Source organism: Bos grunniens, chromosome 16 (assembly GCF_055505025.1).
Source record: "Bos grunniens cultivar Pamir isolate PY7600 chromosome 16, Bosgru_T2T1.0, whole genome shotgun sequence".
Taxonomy (NCBI): Eukaryota; Metazoa; Chordata; class Mammalia; order Artiodactyla; family Bovidae; genus Bos; species Bos grunniens.
In genome coordinates this window covers 8,377,071-8,394,806 of record NC_141180.1, presented here as the reverse complement: position 1 = coordinate 8,394,806, position 17,736 = coordinate 8,377,071, and the positions used below count along the sequence as shown (strand labels likewise).

At 48.9% G+C, this 17,736-nt stretch overlaps 1 protein-coding gene across 11 annotated transcripts in view; it reads left to right on the top strand.

The window, feature by feature from the left end:
• Positions 1 to 15,948, top strand: part of KCNH1 (potassium voltage-gated channel subfamily H member 1) — a 436,030-nt gene extending 420,082 nt beyond the window's left edge. For 4 of the 11 annotated variants that reach the window (XM_086343235.1, XM_086343234.1, XM_086343249.1 and 1 more), the window contains one exon: positions 10,060 to 15,948. In XM_086343235.1, coding sequence (XP_086199361.1) covers positions 10,060 to 10,911 — 852 coding nt within the window. In that variant the 3' untranslated portion in view covers positions 10,912 to 15,948. Of the gene's footprint in view, positions 1 to 8; positions 5,233 to 6,976; positions 7,146 to 7,254; positions 7,693 to 9,985 lie in introns of those variants that run through there. The other 7 variants (XM_086343244.1, XM_086343237.1, XM_086343247.1 and 4 more) reach the window with 7 other exon arrangements.
• The last annotated feature ends 1,788 nt before the right edge of the window (positions 15,949 to 17,736 follow it).

Sequence of the window (17,736 nt, the reverse complement as noted above, 5' to 3'; positions counted from 1 at the left end):
TTCTCCAGGGGATCTTCCCAACCCAGGGCTCAAACCTGCATCTCCTGCTTTGCATGTGGACTCTCTTCCACTGAGCCACCAGGGAACCTGCTGGGAGGTTACATGGGGTAACTGTGATGGAGCTCGTGTGTACAGGAGTCTGCCTTATACCAGTGCTGCCTGAGGGCCAAAGCAAGTGTTAGCATTCTCAGCTTCCAAGCAAGGAAACCCAGGCTCAGAGAGGAAAGGTGATCGGCTTGTCTCTCAGCTAGCTGTGGCTACGTGTGACTCATAACACGGTTAGCTGGCTGTGTACACTGCTGGAAGAGAATTCTGAGAGAGAATGGAAAACACACGTGAGGATGGCCTCTCCTACTGCTGATGGTGTTGCAGAGAAGGCTGCCTGAGCCGGCAGGTGGGCTCACCTTACTGCACAGCCCAGACTGCTCCCTCCTGTGCGCCCCTCCTGGGCTCAGCTCTGATTTTCAGTGGCCAGTACGCGGCCCGGTGTGACTCTGGAGCTGGGGTATGGCACCCACACTTCAGCAGGGAGAGCTCTGCCCTGGCTGATTCGTCAGGAGTGGAGCTCCTGGGAAGAGACCCCTCTGCAAAGCAGCACAGCAAAGAATGGAAGAGACCCCTCCAGCCACCCCTCTCACACTGTGCCCCTTATTCCACAGGTTAGGGGACTTGGGCCTCCAAAGGAAAAGCTCAAGGAGCCCGTAACCCTCTCGGTTATCTTCCCCTCTGAGGAGCCCATCTCTGGCGCAGTCCGCCTGCTCCCCACACCCACCCAGGCACTCTTGCTTCTGCAGGATCCTCTGGGGAATACAAGATTACTCCCAACTGGGCTCCCAGTTCCTCCCCATCCTGACACATCACCGAGACACCCCTGCAGGGACAGGGCGCGAGTGGAACTAACTCTCCAGCTGGGGCCCAGTGCTTGGCTCAGGGCTGCCCTGCTGAGAGCTCGCCGAGAAGGCACAGGTGCCCGAGTGCAACATCACGAGAAATGGGTCCTCATTCTGAGTCTCTGAGACCAGCTCTCACCCGCCCCCTCTCCAGGGCGTGAGAGACTTTGCTGTATAGACCAGATCTGAACTCACATCTGTCTGGAATTCAGATGCGAGTGGGATGGTAATGGATACTTTCTCAAGGAGTGTAGACTGGCAAGTTTCCTTGGCAGCTGAGTGGATGCTCCCTGCTGAAGCAGCGGGAGGGACCCCTTGGGCTCATGCATTTGATGGCTCTAGAGTCAGCATCCTACTATGAGAAACGGGGATTTTTACAGTGCAACAGAAAATTATTGATTGGGGGAGTCAAACCCTAGAATAAACAAGTGAAACTGTTAGAACCACCATGTTTCAAAACTAGACAATTGCTTGAATCAAATTATTTGCTCCAGTGCTTTGTGCGTGGAATTGTATCATCTGGCTGAAGCCAGGAGTGGCACAGATCACAAAGGACAGTGACACGTCAGAGCCAACTCTTCAGTAACATACAAGTTGTTAGAATTCTCAATCGTTTGTCCATTGTGGTAGAAAGCAACTATTTTTAAGAGTGGAATTACAGCTATACAAACATGTGTTTTGTATCAGATTTTTTAACCCAGAAAAAATTGAGAGAATGCAACCAACCAGAAGATGGGTGTCTCTTTTCTTAATTATTATCCTCTTTTGGTGGTAAGCAGCACAAACTGCAGAGAATATCCAGTGTACATCAGGTGCAGACCTGCCTGGGTGAGTGACTTCCCTGTCCACGTCACGGGGTGGCAGTGAGGAGTGGGTTACTGATGCAAACAAAGTGCTTAGCCCAATATCTGGTGCTTCGCTGAGCGCCTGGTTGGTACTGGCCGCTAATCGTGTTGAAGGTTCAGCTGAGCAAGGGAGTGGAAACATGGTGGAGTGATCAGATGTGAAGTGGTGGCAGTGAAATGTCAACCTGCACGAGTCAGACAGAGAAAGACAAATAGCATATGATATCAGGGCTTCCCTGGTGGCTCAGACGGTAAAGAATCCTCCTGCAATGCAGGAGAACTGGGTTCGATCCCCGGGTTGGGAAGATCCCCTGGAGGAGGGCATGGCAACCCATTCCAGTATTCTCGCCTGGAGAATCCCATGGACAGAGGAGCCTGGTGGGCTACAGTCCATGTGGTCACAGAGTAGGACACAACTGAGTGACTGAGCACATATGATATCACTTGTTAAAAAATGATACAAAAAAAGAAAAGAATATATATGCGCACGCACACACACACACACAATTGAGTCATTGTTGTATACACTTGAAACTAACAACATAGGAAATCAATTATACTCCAATATAAAATAAAAAATTTTTAAGTAGAAAAAAAAAAAAAAAAAAGTCAACCTTCAATGCCCACACTGGCTCCCCTGCCTTAGGGTTCCCTTTGCTGCTGTTTCCAGGACAAATACCCCTATTTTCCATTTCCCTCTGTCTGAGATCAGAGGCAAAAAGAATGTTCAGAAGACTATACTTAGGGTGGAAATAAATGTGGTCCCAACTTTCCAAAGCCGTGGTGAGCAGGTTTGTGCAGGAGTATAGGTGGAAGGAAGTGGTGGGGGGTGAGCTAAACATTTAGGCAGAGAAGTATATGGTGGGTTTGATTTTTGCAAGTCACAAGTCATCTTCTGCCTTCTTTTTTAAAAAAATATAGTTGATTTACAAGATTGTATTAGCTTCAGATGTATGGCAAAGTGATTCAGTTATTTTCAGATTATTTTCCATTATTGCTTATTACAGGATATTGAATATAGCCAGCCCTTTGTGATATATACAGTAAATTTATATACAGTAAACCCTGTTGCTTATCTATTTTATATATAATACTTTGTGTCTGTGGATCCCAAACTCCTAATTTATCCCTCACCCACCTCCCTTTCCCCTTTGGGAACCATGAGTTTCTTTCCTATGTGAGTCTCTTTCTATTTTGTATGTAGATTCATTTCAATTTTTAGATTCCACATATAAATGATATCAATAATATTTGCTTATGACTGACTTCACTGAATATAATATTCTGTAAGTCCGTCTATGTTGCTGAAAATATCAATATTTTGTCCCTTCTATGGCTGAATAATATTCCACTGTATATATTATATGCCACGTATTTTTAACCAGTCATCTGCTGATGGGCTCTTGGGTAGTTTCCATGTATTGGCTGCTGAAAATAGTGCTGCTATGAATACTCGGATGCATGTATTTTTTCAAATTATGGTCTTCTCTGGATATATGTTCAGGAGTTGGATTACTAGATCATACAGTGGTTCTACTTTTAAAGGAACCTCCATACTGTTTTCAATAGTGACTGTACCAATTTACATTCCCACTAACAGTGTAGGAGGGTTCCCTTTTTCCCACACCCTCTCCAGCATTTATTACTTGTAGCCTTTTTGATGAAGCCATTCTGACAGGTGTGAGATGGTGCTTTTGCCAGGTGCCTCATTTCCAAATATTTTCTCCCATTATGTAAGTTGTCTTTTCATTTTTTTTTGATGGTTTCCTTTAATCTGCCAAAGGTTTTAAGTTTCATTAGGTCCCATTTGTTTATTTTTGCTTTTATTTCTTTTTCCTTGGGAGACTTATCTAAGAAAATATTGCTAAAATTTATATCCTGAGAATGTTTTGCCTATGTTCTCTTCTAGGAATTTTATGATGTCATGTCTTATATTTAAACCTTTTTGAGTTTATTTTTGTATATGATGTGAGGGAGTGGTCTAATTTCTTTGATTCAAAGGTGGCTGTCCAGCCTTCCCAACACCACTTGCTGAAGAGTCTGTCTTTTCTCTGTTGTATATTCTCGCCTCCTTTTTGTGGATTGACTGACTACAGGTGTGTCGGTTTGTTCCTGTGCTCTTATGCTCCATTGATCTATATGTCTGTTTCCGTGCCAATACTATCATTACTGTGACTTTGTAGCATTGTGTGAATGAAGGCCTGAAGAGTTATGCCTTCAGCTTTGTTCTTTTTCCTCAGGATTGTTTTGACAATCTGGGGTCTTTTGTGTTTCCATATAAATTTTAGGATTATTTGTCCTAGTTCTGTGCATCTTCTACTTTTAAGTTTTCCTGTGGAATCATGAAACAGTAGTGTTAACTTCATTTCACAGGTCACGATTAGTGCTTCCCTAGACAGAAGGCACTGTTGAGGGAGTGCTGGAGGATAAACACTGGTCCGCTTGTCTTAATCCTGGAGCATCTCTGATGGGGGAGGCTTGTCACCAGCTCCCCATTTCCTCCTGCCTGATGGTGACTTGGCTCACACACAGGAAAGATGGGTGGGAGGAGAGGCTGGTCTGGCCGGGAGAGTGGAGGTTGAGGGGTCAATGATACAGCCATGCTCTGCATGGGAAGATTCAGGTTTAGAGTTGGGGCTGGAGCGAAAAACAGCATTGCTTGTGAATGTGAAGGGAGGGAGAGGTTTCTCATAAATGTCATTTCATCGCATCACTGCAGCAAGGCTAAAAGTAAGAAGTTTTGTCAATAAGACAACTGAAGCCTAGAAAGAACAAGAAATGTCCTCAGGGTGCCGGCAGGCGGGTGCTTGTACCAGTCTTGTCAGCACCTCTGCTGGCTCTTAGCTGCACGAAGGTGAGGTGTGAACTGAGGCAGAAAGACCTCATGGAGCACAGAGAGAATAGGGCAGGGCTTTGGGGGAGGACCACACTTAGGGGATGGGAAGAAGAAGAAGCTGTATAGGAACCAAGTCTTAGGGCTGTGACTACAAATTATCTCAACCTGGGTGGCTTAAAACAACAGAAATGTGTTCTCTGCGTGGAGGATGGAAACTTGAACCAAGGTGTCTGTAGGGTCGGCTCCTCCTGGAGGCTGTGAGAATCATTCCATGCCTCTCCTAGCTCCTGGTGCTATCGTCGGTCCATGGCATTTCTTGGCTTGTAGCTAAATTGTTGTTGCTCAGTTGTGTCTGACTCTTTGTGACCCCACGGACTGCAGCACTCCAGGCTTCCCTGTCCTACACTATCTCCTGGAGCTTGCTCAAACTCATGTTCATTGAGTCGATGATGCCATCCAACCATCTTATCTTCTGTCGCCCCTTCTCCTCCTGCTCTCAAGCTTTCCCAGCATCAGGGTCTTTTCCAGTGAGTCAGCTCTTCACATCAGGTGGCCAGAGTATTGGAGCTTCAGTGTCAGTCCTACCAAAGAATATTCAGGGTTGATCTCCTTGCAGTCCAAGGGACTCTCAAGAGTCTTCTCCAGCACCGCAGTTCAAAAGCATCAGTTCTTTGGCGCTCAGCTTTCTTTATGGTTCAACTCTGATATCCATACATGACCACTGGAAAAACCATAGCTTTGACTAGATGGACCTTTGTTGGCAAAGTGATGTAGCTAAATACAAAACTCCAGTGTCTACCTTCGTCTTCATGCGGCCTTTTGCTCTGTTTCATGTCTTCTCTTTTCTATCTCTTGGAAGGATGCTCATGCTTGGATTTAGGGCCCACCCTGATGCAGAGTGATCTCACCTCAACATCCTTACCTTATCACATCTGCAAAGACCCTAAGCCCGAACATCACCACATCATGAGGTTCGGGTGGATGTGTCTTCTGGTGCCTGTAATTCACAAAGTGAGAAAGAGAATGAGAAATGTGGCCTCAGTGAAACACCTGAAGCCAGTGACATCCACATACCAGTAGCGTCTCTTCTCTGAGCAGCAAACAAGGGGTGCGTCTCCTTCACTTGGTGGCGTTAGGAAGAAGGGATCCTCATTACTCTTGGGTTTGAGCCTTCCTGAAGACAGATGAACACACCCAGGCTAGTCTGTCCACAGAAGACTTTGCTGATCCTCTCGCTGTCAGTGGGGGCCCTTAAAAGAGTGAAAGAGATGATGCCAGTCCTCACGGGATGTCACTAAGGGGTCTGACAAGGTCAGTCTTGATTGATGCCAGAGGAAACTGCAGATGGTGCATGGGAGGGGCTGGCCTGTGAGCTGCACTCTGGGTGCCACGGAACCAGAGGACCACTGGTCTCTAGATTCTCTGTGGATAAAATGCACCGGGACTCCTGCTCCTCCTACCTGGTGCCATGCCCTGAGGGTAACTGGTAGCCTCACCACTCTCCAGGGAGGCAAGATTTTCCCAGGAACCAAAATACTCAGCTCCTGTGTCCTCACGGGTCTTCTTTCTCACCTTAACCACTCCAAGCCTGGCTCTCACGTGAAGTCAAGGACCACACTAATGGGTTCTAATGTACCTAGTGAGTCCTCCTCTTCTTAGATTCTTTGAGATCCTCAGCTTCATGGTCTCTCCCCGCCCCTTGGCTTCACAGTGCTGTCCCTGAATTCTTTAGAGAGCTCACTGATGGACAGAGAGTAAGAGAAACTACTAGAGAGGTGGTGGAGTTAATCAACACATCTGAGAGAAAAATCATCCTTTTCCCTAAAACCAAGTCACGTCCCTAGCTGAACGACTCAGAATAGGGGTACGGATGGGGGCTCAGATGGGCCAGGGTTTGCGTCTTAGCTCCACTATGTGAGTGCCCTTAGGTGGTCATCTACCCTTTCTAAGCTTGGTTTTTTCATCTAAATAATGAGGATGGTTGTCCCCACCTGCTGGGGCTGCTGCAAGGATGATGTGAGACAGCGCACATCAAACATTGAACAGTCATTTCCTCCCACTGGGACTGCTGCCACAAAGCCATGGCTCTCAGGTGGGTGGCCTTTCTACCTTAGGGTCAGTACACGCGCTGTTTCCCGTGTGAACACCTTTGCCCAAGTCTTTTACCTTTTATTCCTAATTCCAACTCATCCTTCTAGAATCATCTCAAGGGTTGCCCCCACAATGAATGATACATGATACATTTACTCAATAAGTCTTTTTAAGACTCTTCAATTATCCAACTTCATCCTCATGATACTAATGTCAGATTCTGTGCAACCCCATGGACTGTAGCCCGCCTGGCTCCTCTGTCCATGGGATTTCCAGGCAGCAGTACTGGAGTGGGATGCTATTTCCTTTTCCAGGGGATCTTCCCGACCCTAGTCTCCTGCATTGCAGGCAGACTCTGCATCTGAGCCACCAGGGAACCAGTAGTGCTATCTGCTTTCACAGATGAAGAAACTGAAGCTTGAGGACCATGGTCCTAGGCCTGCCTGGGATCCAAAACTTGTGCTCATGCTGCCCATCACGCCATGTGACTCCACCCGCCCCGTGCCCCCCGACCCTGCCTGGAATCTCAGCCCCTTGTACTTCAGCTGCGAGTCTGCCTCTAAGGGCAGCGCTGTGCTTTCCTCCCTTGTAGCTCCAGGCGCCGGCAGCACACAGGCACAGCGCAGGGAGTGATTGCTGACCTGGACTGGCCTCCGTCTCCTGGGGAGCCCCGCACCCTCTGAGACTCCGCGTCTGCATGGACCATATGCTCCTGATGCTGTCGAGAGAAAAATGTAGCATTTGATTCCACAGGAAACAGAAGTGGCCATCTTGAGGGGGTTAAGAAGCAGCCTTTTCAAAAAGCCTTGTCATATCTCTTCATCTTCAGCTTGTTTTTCTGCATTTTCAGTTTCTTAAATGGTCAAGTTCATTAATCTTCATGCTTTATGCTCTGTCATAAAACCAGGCAGGGCTACCGGTGGAGGGGGCTGGTGGCTGAGGAAACTATGAGGAAAACAGCGTCACCAGGGCCTTTAGGGACATTCGGGTGGGCCTTCCTCCTGACCCCACGCTGCTCTGTCCCTCTAAGTGGCTTGAGTCAGTGCCAGCATAGACTCCAGCTTTGGGCAAAAAGGCCTGGCCTTCCTCTGTCATGGAATGGTTATGGGTATGTGCCTTGAATACAGTAGGTGCTCAGCACATGTTTGCTTGGCTTGGTGTCCTCCACCCCAGACAGCAAACCAGCCTTTTCAGAGGAAAAAGGTGGCATAAGTGATTGCAGAGCCTGCCAGTCAGTCGCCTTTCAGTCATCCTCAGGGGCCGGGGGCTCACTGGCCTCACTGGGGTCATTCCTCCTCCTCTCCCATGACCCCACTCTGTGCCCAGCTCAGTCTCAGCATCACAGAGGAGGGGAGGAGGGTGCAGAGGTGGTGTGGGCCACACTCACGCATAAGCAGGTGCACATACGGAGGACAGCACAGTGACCTCACCAGTCATCAGCCGTGACCAGTCTGAGAGCCTGGTCAGCATCACCCGGGAGCTTCCTGCAAATGCCAGTTTCTGACCCTGCCACGGGGAAGTCTCCCTCAGTAGAGACCACCTCCTCCTTCACGTGGTTCTGAAGGGCAGCTAGATTTGAGAACTGTTGATCTGGTCCAGCCAAGGAAGGATGTGACTTGCCCAAGGTCACACAGCCGGTCAGTGGCAAAGTCTTCTTTCTACCCTTCTCTGGGTATTTCAGATTTGGGACATATATCTAAATTCAATTAAAACCAAAATCTCTTTTGGTTTATCCACAGTTTGCTATGATTCATACCTCAGTCTCTACATTTACTTAAACCACTGAGAACTGACATTTTATAAATGTTTTTACTCCCCAGTCTAAGCTCTTTTAAGCCGCTGGACTCCCATCCTCTGTGCTGTCAGGACTCCAGGTGGTTCACCTCCCTCCAGGCCTGTCTTTCCCCTCCCTGTGCTGTGGGGACCCTGCTTCCTTGGGTCTGGTCGGGGCTTGAGAGGGGCTGGGCCCTCCTGAAATGCAACCCAGGAGAGGCAGTCAAGGGTGCTGACTCACCTCAGCTCCCAGCAGGATTACTTTCTCAGACAAACTTGAAAACAACTGCTCAGGAAGCCCTGCAAGCTGAAGAACTGGGTGTCAATTCAGTTCAGCTCCCAGACTGTCTACTAAGGCCTCTCCCCACTGCTCAGTGAGCCTTCAGAGGGATCTCCAGAGAGATGAGTGAGGCACAGCAGCCACCTCTGTCCTGGGGCATCCTGTCTCCCCATCTACACTGTTCAGGATTCAGCATGGGCCTCCCATGACCAACACGTCAGGCATTCCTGTGGACCGGCAGGACTGTCTGGCTAGGGAGGACCCAGACTTACCCCATCACTGGTGCCTGGACCAGTGCTGTTGTTCAGTTGCCCATTCCTCTCTCTCTGTGACGCCATGGACTGCAGCACGCCAGGCTTCCCTGTCCATCACTGTCTCCTAGGAGCTTGCTCACACTCATGTCCATTGAGTCAGTCATGCCATCCAACCTTCTCATCCTCTGTCGTCCCCTTCTCCTCCTGCCCTCAATCTTTCCCAGCATCAGGGTCTTTTCCAGTGAGTTAGCACTTCACAGGTGGCCAAAGTATTGGAGTTTCAGCTTCAAAATCAGTCCTACCAATGAACAGCCAGGACTGATCTCCTTTAGGGTGGACTGGTTGGATCTCCTTGCAGTTCAAGGGACTCTTGAGAATCTTCTCCAGCACCACAGTTCAAAAGCATCAATTCTTCAGCACTCAGCTTTCTTTATGGTCCAACTCTCACATCTGTACATGATTGCTAGAAAAACCACAGCTTTGGCCAGATGGACCTTTGTCATCAGTGATGTCTCTGCTTTTTAGTATGCTGTCTAGGTTAGTTATAGCTTTTCTTCCAAGGAGCAAGCATCTTTTAATTTCATGGCTGCAGTCACCATCTGCAGTGATTTTGGAGCCCAAGAAAAGAAAGTCTGTCACTGCTTTCATTGTTTCCCCATCTATTTGACATGAAGTGATGGAACCGGATGCTATGATCTTCGTTTTTTTTGAATGTTGAATTTTAAGCCAGCTTTTTCACTCTCCTCTTTCACTTTCATCAAGAGGCTCTTTAGTTCCTCTTCACTTTCAGCCATAGGGTGGTGTCATCTACATATCTGAGGTTATTGATATTTCTCTCCGGCAATCTTGATTCCAGCTTGTGCTTCATCCAGCCCAGCATTTCACATGATGTACTCTGCATATAAGTTAAATAAGCAGGGTGACAATATACAGTATTGACATACTCCTTTCCCAATTTGGAAACAGTCAGTTGTTGCATGTCCGGTTCTAACTGTTGCTTTCTGACCCGCATACAGGTTTCTCAAGAGGCAGGTCAAGTGGTCTGGCGCCACAGCTGGGTTAACATGGCTTGTACTGCGTCTCCCCGCAGATCGTGTTCCGGAAGATCAGTGACGTGAAACGGGAGGAGGAGGAGCGCATGAAGCGGAAGAATGAGGCCCCCCTGATCCTGCCGCCCGACCACCCCGTCCGGCGGCTCTTCCAGAGGTTCCGCCAGCAGAAGGAAGCCAGGCTGGCCGCGGAGAGGGGCGGGCGGGACTTGGACGACCTGGACGTGGAGAAGGGCAGCGTCCTCACCGAGCACAGCCACCACGGCCTGGCGAAGGCCAGCGTCGTCACCGTCCGAGAGAGCCCTGCCACGCCCGTGGCCTTCCCGGCGGCCGCCGCCCCGGCGGGGCTGGATCACGCCCGGCTGCAGGCGCCTGGGGCCGAGGGCCTGGGCCCCAAGGCCGGCGGGGCCGACTGCGCCAAGCGCAAGGGCTGGGCCCGCTTCAAGGATGCCTGCGGGAAGGCTGAGGACTGGAGCAAGGTGTCCAAGGCCGAGTCCATGGAAACGCTCCCCGAGAGGACGAAGGCCGCCGGCGAGGCCACACTCAAGAAGACGGACTCGTGCGACAGCGGCATCACCAAGAGCGACCTGCGTCTGGACAACGTGGGCGAGGCCAGAAGCCCGCAGGACCGGAGCCCCATCTTGGCGGAGGTCAAGCACTCCTTCTACCCCATCCCCGAGCAGACGCTGCAGGCCGCCGTCCTGGAGGTGAAGCACGAGCTCAAGGAGGACATCAAGGCCTTGAGCACCAAGATGACGAGCATTGAGAAACAGCTCTCTGAGATACTCAGGATATTAACCTCCAGAAGATCCTCTCAGTCGCCTCAGGAGCTATTTGAAATATCGAGGCCCCAGTCCCCAGAGTCAGAGAGAGACATTTTTGGCGCAAGCTGAGAGGTCTGTTGTAAAAAAAAAGAAAAAAATCCAAGATGACAAAAACCTACCGTCCTGCCCTAGACACCACCACACACACACCTACATGACCAACAACCTTCAAAGTAGGCTTTTCCCAACAGAAAACACAAGCGGGACCAGTCACTTGGGCTCGCTCTCTCTGGGGAGAGGCATGCACCCCGACCCTGCGAGATGGGAGCTGCGTCTGAACTCTCTCTGCAGAATTTTGGAAGAGGGGGGCATGCCGTCTAAAGGGTATTTTCCTTCATTTTTAATTTTTTCTTACTGCCATGATATTTGTAACAACATGAAAACTACCAGGAAAGAAACAGCAGCTGCTGGGGATGGGTGGGACAGCAGCAAGGACCCCTCGTGTGTACTAGCACACTGGGCTTCTCTGCCAAGACCCCCAGAGACTGCGGTGGGCACAGGGAGTTCCCAGCGTTCCCTGTCCTTGGACAGCCTCTGTCTGATGTCACCGTCTATTTTTGTACCGTCGTCATTTGTAACAAGCTTGGGACAAGGGGAGCTTGAGGGAGGGCAGAGCCTCTTGACTTCCTGTCTCGAACAGTTAAGGCTGAAAAGCAGCTGAGATGGCTTTGGGTGCCTCCTCTAGACACTTAGAGCCGGGAATCTTCAGGTCTGTTTTCCCCAAAGAGATAAGCCAAGAACTGGAGACTGGCGGTGGGGAGCCAGAGACTCTCTGGGCTGTGATCTGCAGCCCTTAGCTGCTAAGGGAGCGCAGAAGGGGAGGGCCCTGTGGGCTCCAGATGACTCTCTGGCCTGGCTCCATGCCACTGGCCACATCACACAGGCCCTTTGCTTCTTTTCTTTCTTGACCTCTTCCTAAGTGTTCCTGTGGCATTCCTCAGGGTACGGGGCATCGGCAGGAAGGGTGATGAGCCCAGATTTGCTTTATTAGCAAAATAGACACATAGACACTCACACACAAAACCTCAGTAAAATGATTGTAACAAGAGCAATGTTTATATGATGATTCTCACTGGGACTGCCCCTAGAGAAGTTTGTATTTTGTCCACTGCATGGGTTCATTTATAGGACACTCGGGAGCCATGCTTGGCCTTATTTTAAAGCTAATCTTTTTATCTCATATGAAAGTCAGTAGGACTTGGAAAGAAACCAAGAGACTGCAGGTCTATGACTGTACTTGCTTCAGGAGAGAAGAGAGAAAGAGGCAGGTGTTTCCAGATTGTCTCTGTCAAGTGACAGAGAGGTGACTGTGGAGCTGTGGTCTATGAGGAAGGTCCAAGCTTTGAACGATGTTCATGGAGCCAGCTATGGGCTATCCACGTCCCTAAACTATGATGCTTAGAGAACACTGCACTGCCTCAGTCACCTGGGGTCACGTTTGTTCCTATGCTTGGGCTCCTTTCAGGGGCATCTGAGAAAGGAAAGAGGGATCATCAGGACCCTAAAAATTGATAAGCAAGTTTGGAAGTTCAGAAAACTCAGCTTGGAGAGAGCAGAGTTAGGAGGGCAAGTGATCTGGACTGTGAGTGGGCATGGGATCATCCAGGGCGCTCACCTTTTGCACGCATTGCCCTGTGGCAGTCCTGTGTGTTGCTGGCATTGCTTTGCAGCAGAGATAGAGGCTAGGTCCCAATGGTGATTTCCCTCCTTGCCAAGGGGAACCTGCCGCCCCAAGGGTGTCCAGCGTTTCTGAAAGCCGCCTGTCTGGGCCCACCTCCCCCTGCAGTCCCGCTCAGTGGCCACGGCCTGACCCAGGACTCGGACCTAAGTTGTCCCTGTGGAATGGGGCTGTACTCACCCGGCTTCTGGCTTGGCACAGACTGCCCTGGAGAGCAGAGACTGAGGTCCAGGTGAGGGTCCTTCCTCAGGGGCCATACACACTTGTTCAGCTTCTCTCAGGAGGTTTACATGGGTGCCCCCAGGCTTTCTGAGACATTACTGGATTTGGCCTCAGATGGCAGCAAACAGATGGGGGGAGTTAAATTCCTCAGGGCCGAGAGTCATGACTGTTAATGATTCTGGGTAAGCCGTGGGGCTTTCAGCCTCTTTGAGAAGCTGCCAACTAGTCCTTGGGGCCGAGCCTGGAATCACATCTGCCAGCTGTCCCTGAAATGTTCCAGTTTGCCATTCCTTAAACATGCCTCCCAACCTGCTCCCCAAGGTTAGGACTTACCACTTGTAAGGCAGGGGAAAAGTGAAAGTGTTCGTCACTCAGTCGTGCCCGACTCTTTGCAACCGCATGGACTGTAGCCCACCAGGCTCCTCTGTCCATGGGATTCTCCAGGCAAGAGTACTGGAGTGGGTTGCCATTTCCTTCTCCCAGGGATTGAACCTCGGTCTCCTGCATTGCAGGCAGATTTTTTACCATCTGAGCCAGCAGGGAAGGCAGGATGAGGGCCCTGACAACACCAACACCCAGCTTCAGAAGCCCCTGCCCAGGACCCAGTGGGCTCTTCCCTCCAGCTTTGCCTGAGGGGCAAGGGTGCTCGTGTGTGAGGCTTTGAAGTCCAGACCTGATTGGAGAGAAAAATAATGCTTCGTGAATATATTGCTTGATCAACTCCTAGGATTCAAACTGAGCTCATGGTGAGAAGCCTGGATCCACTCGTCTGGGGGTCACAGGGCCCACAACCCATGCTCCTGGGGGTGACAGAGCAACACAGGTAGGGCTGTGTATGCTTTTACTCTTCTCCATTTAAGGATTTGTGGGATTTTTGCTATAATGATTGTCTCTGGAAAAAAAAAATTTTTTTTAATGAGCCAAACCTTTACTTGTACTTTTCTGACATGCACTTGGCCACAGGCTGCTTTGTGCTTACTACCTACCTTTGCCCAGATGCTGCTCTGGCTTCCCAAGCGAGGACCACAAGCTTCAGATACCACCAACTCAACCTTCCACTATAAACCATTATCTGGTGGCCAAAGAGAGATTAGGGAAAACAAAAACTGGGTATTGGACCCAACCTTTAGAGTATAGAAAAGTGATGCTGAGGGATGTAGACTAACCTGAGCTGTTTTTCTCCTTTTTGAGGGAAGGCGACATGGTGTCTTTATACCCCTGCCCAGGAATTGCTGGTTACCTGATCTTTTACATCATCAGTTCCTTACTTTGGATGTCATTCATAGGGAGTATCCTTGACACGCTTTGAAGGAGGAGGCCCTGCCCGTACCCCTCCCTCCCTGCTGACGGAGGTGGGGGTGAGGGTTGAGTCTGTGATTAAGATGGTCAACAAGATGGAATGCGCATTCTTGGCGGAGGGCATCGTCTCTAGCAATGAGTGTTGCTGTTCCATATACCCGCAAAGCCTCCTCCTCCGGGTAGGACCAGATTCCTGTAGGAGGCAGCGGGACACAGCCACCTGGTTGAGAAGCCCCGGTCTGGTGCACAGTCATTGTAGCTCCACTGTCACCCATCCCCCTCCCTCACCTTCACATCCTCCGGGGCTTGATTCTTTCTGAGACCTTTCTTTCTATTCCGGACCTCAGATTAAACCTGTGTGCACAGAGTTTGTAGCCAGTAGTCGGAAACCAGTGGTTTCCAAAAATGCCACAGCCACATGGGCCCACGTGTTTCAATGCTGCTTCCAATTCTTGTTATCCAATCCCTGGGCTTGTTTTACCTTCAGCCTTCTAGATCATCCTAAGTGCTATGACACACAGCGCGTCCTGTGGCCAAACAGCAGGGCCCTTTCCTGGAATCCTTTTTCAGCCAGCTCAGAGTAAAAACACCCTCCATCACACCACTCCATCCAGTGACCTGCCTCTCCTGGATCGGTAAGTGGAAGGTGAAAGTGTTAAGCCAGCTGTTAAACTTTGCACCCAAACCTGGGTAGGGAGGAAAGGAATGCCTTAGAAGCCCCAGGCAAGTGTAGGAAGGAGCCTCAGAAACCCTTGCTGCATTCACCACCAGATGGCACAGGTGCCCTCTGGGAAATTTCTGGAGCCCTAGCGGCCATATGAGTTGACATGTGTTTGATGAACAGACTGTACTGTGTTTTGCTCTACAGATGTTTAGCCTTAAGACCCTTGAATGGAACTCCAACCGTGATGGCGCTGCCAACACTCTTCCCTCTCCCCCCTCCTCACATAGTGTTGCTTAAAGAGGAGACCCCCGAGGGCCTGCTCAGGCCCCCTACACGGCCTCTCCTCTGTCACTCCGTCACTGCACTGCCTTCTCGCTCGCGTCAATAAAAATGACCTTCACCAGCTCTCGTGCCCTCTAACTGGATGAGATCTCAGCGTCCCCCCAGCACGAACCGCAGCCATCAGAGACAGCACCCAGGGTGTTCATGTTGAGATGTTTCAACTGACTGTGCCTCCAGCTTAACTTAGTTTCAAATGAAACTTACTTCATTCTCACGTGAGCCTATTGGACTTATTCTGGAACCTCTAGAACTGGACCTGACTACCCCACAGGTACCAGACCGGTGGGTGCCCTCCCCCACTACCCACCAGGAAGTGTTTCTTGGAGCCACTATCTTTTTATCTGTGACTTCAGAGTCAGCCAACAGATCCACTAGTCATTCAAGGAGATGTTCATGGATCTTGTTATCAGGATATGAACTGCTTTTATATGAAGAAAGATGCACCCCCTCCCCCCCCCCCAATGAATTCACTCTCACTATTCAGACACTGTGTGTGTACATCCGTCGGAGACCGTCCCACATTTCGCCAGTCCTTTGAGGACACGTCTGCTCACGAGCGGTTCGTCATTTTGGGACTCCTCCTTGTATTAACACTCTTGCCATTGAGTCCTGCCAAATCCTCCATTGGATTTCTCTTCTTCCTTTGTATCTGTCATTTAGCCCAAAGGAGCATGAATCAACAGAAGTGCAAATGAGCTGATACTATCTTTGTGGTCAACTGAGGACGCTGCCAAAACTCTGCTGTCTGACTGCAACCCGGGGACATGAAGAGGAACGGGTGGCCCCACCACTGATATTCCCTTCTCAACATTTTTAAATAAGCACAAGTGATATTTGTAAAAAGAAAAAAAAAGTTTAATTTTATTTATTATGGTAAATAAACTATTTTATAATGATCATACATGATTGCTTTTGCCTTTCCTTGTATAAACTTCCAGGCACTGAATTAGGTGAATTACCTAAGATAAAAGAACTAGGTGGTACTTTCATAGACCTTTTCAAAAGCCTTGGGACCTCTAATTTGGACAGCACCTATGACTGTGGTTTTTGGAGCATTTTAAAATTCTAGAGACACCAAGATTGTGTGAGTTCTGCACAGTGAGGGAATGGCTGTGAAGGTGCTTTGCCATATGATCTTGAAATAGAGCTATCAATGCTAGGAGACACACAGAGACGCCTTCCAAACCTGGCATCGCTGGGCAGTTGTGGCACAAACAGTACTGAACACAGAGCTGAAGCTGACCTCCCACCTAGAGCTGAGCGCCTTAATCCTGAACAGTTTGGATTGCAATCTGTATGTTCAGGCTTTGCTGCCTTTTAAAACACACTGTCAAAAAACCGAGTCTTTCTGGAAAGAGTGCCAACAATGTGAGTTCTGACCTGTGCTTTATTCACTGACGGTCTCAGAAGCGATGACGGTAGAGAGCTGCCTGCCCCTACGGTAGTGCTGTACACCAGCACCGATGCAGCTCTGCTGTGGTTTTAACAGACATCGCCTCCTGCTCACAGCACAATCCTCCATGACACTGCCAACAGGAGCCCATATTTCACACCAATGGATTGCACTTCACAAACGGCGCTTTTCTATTGATAGACGGGAGAACTTACCTCAGGGATGAGGAATTTGTGATCCACAAGCCACATTCAGGCCTCTGCTTGATTTCACTGGGCTGCAGTATAAATCTAGTATTTTTAGTGACTTTCTCTACATCCCCCCCCCCCTTTCTTTTTTAACACTGCAGGAAAGCATAATAAAACTAAGGGTGATGGCTTTTTTAAAGTTCCAAATGACTGATGCTCATTTCAAAAGTTTCACCTAATAAAGCACTAACTATTGTTTTTCACCACTGAGGTGCTCTAAAGAGTACATCTTTCTCTGTAAATATGGTTTTTATAATTAGTCACAAGGACTAAGTAACACAGAGCCAAGTACTAGATGTTACATTTTGGATGCCAAATGGGTTTCAATGACTAAAATAAAAAAGGAATTTTGCTGGCTTGTTCCAAAAATATAACAATTTCAATGAAGAAAGGCTTCAGAGAGGCATCTCAACTCGCACTGAGAAAGGCCAGCAGCATTGAGATAATCTGGCTTCTCAGTAGTTGGCCCTTTTGTATGGATATGTTCTGGGACATTTGCTAGAAAAGAAATTCATTGTATTAATTTCTTATACTCCTTAGTCAATCAATAGTTTAAATAAAGAAGCAATGAGTAGGCTCTTTCTCTAAGGGGAAACTCCCACTAAATTACCATTCTCCCAATATATAGATTGTACCATAGTATATATGATTGGTTTATTTTCTAAGTCTACAGTCTTTACTATTAAGAACAAAGGGTTTCTGCTGTCACTTTTCAAATAAATTAATCTGAGGAAACAAATACTTTTCCGTCTTCTTGCACGGTCCCAGGAATTAGTCAAGATGACCAACATTTGGCTGTCCTTCCGATGTGTTCCTTGCCTCCTTGGAAATCATCATGGCAATCATGCCTGGAGCGAGTCAGAGGATCCTGGGGCTAGAAGTGACCTTGGGAACTGTCCCTGTCCTGTGCTGGAAGTTGCCCAGGGCTGATAAGTATGGAAAGTGACACCTCAGATGTTCTTCAGCTGGGACTGCTCTGTCTGCTCAGACACCTCAGGAGTCCTTCATTTAAAGCAGCTCCAAGAATTTGAGTTCATATGCATGGAAA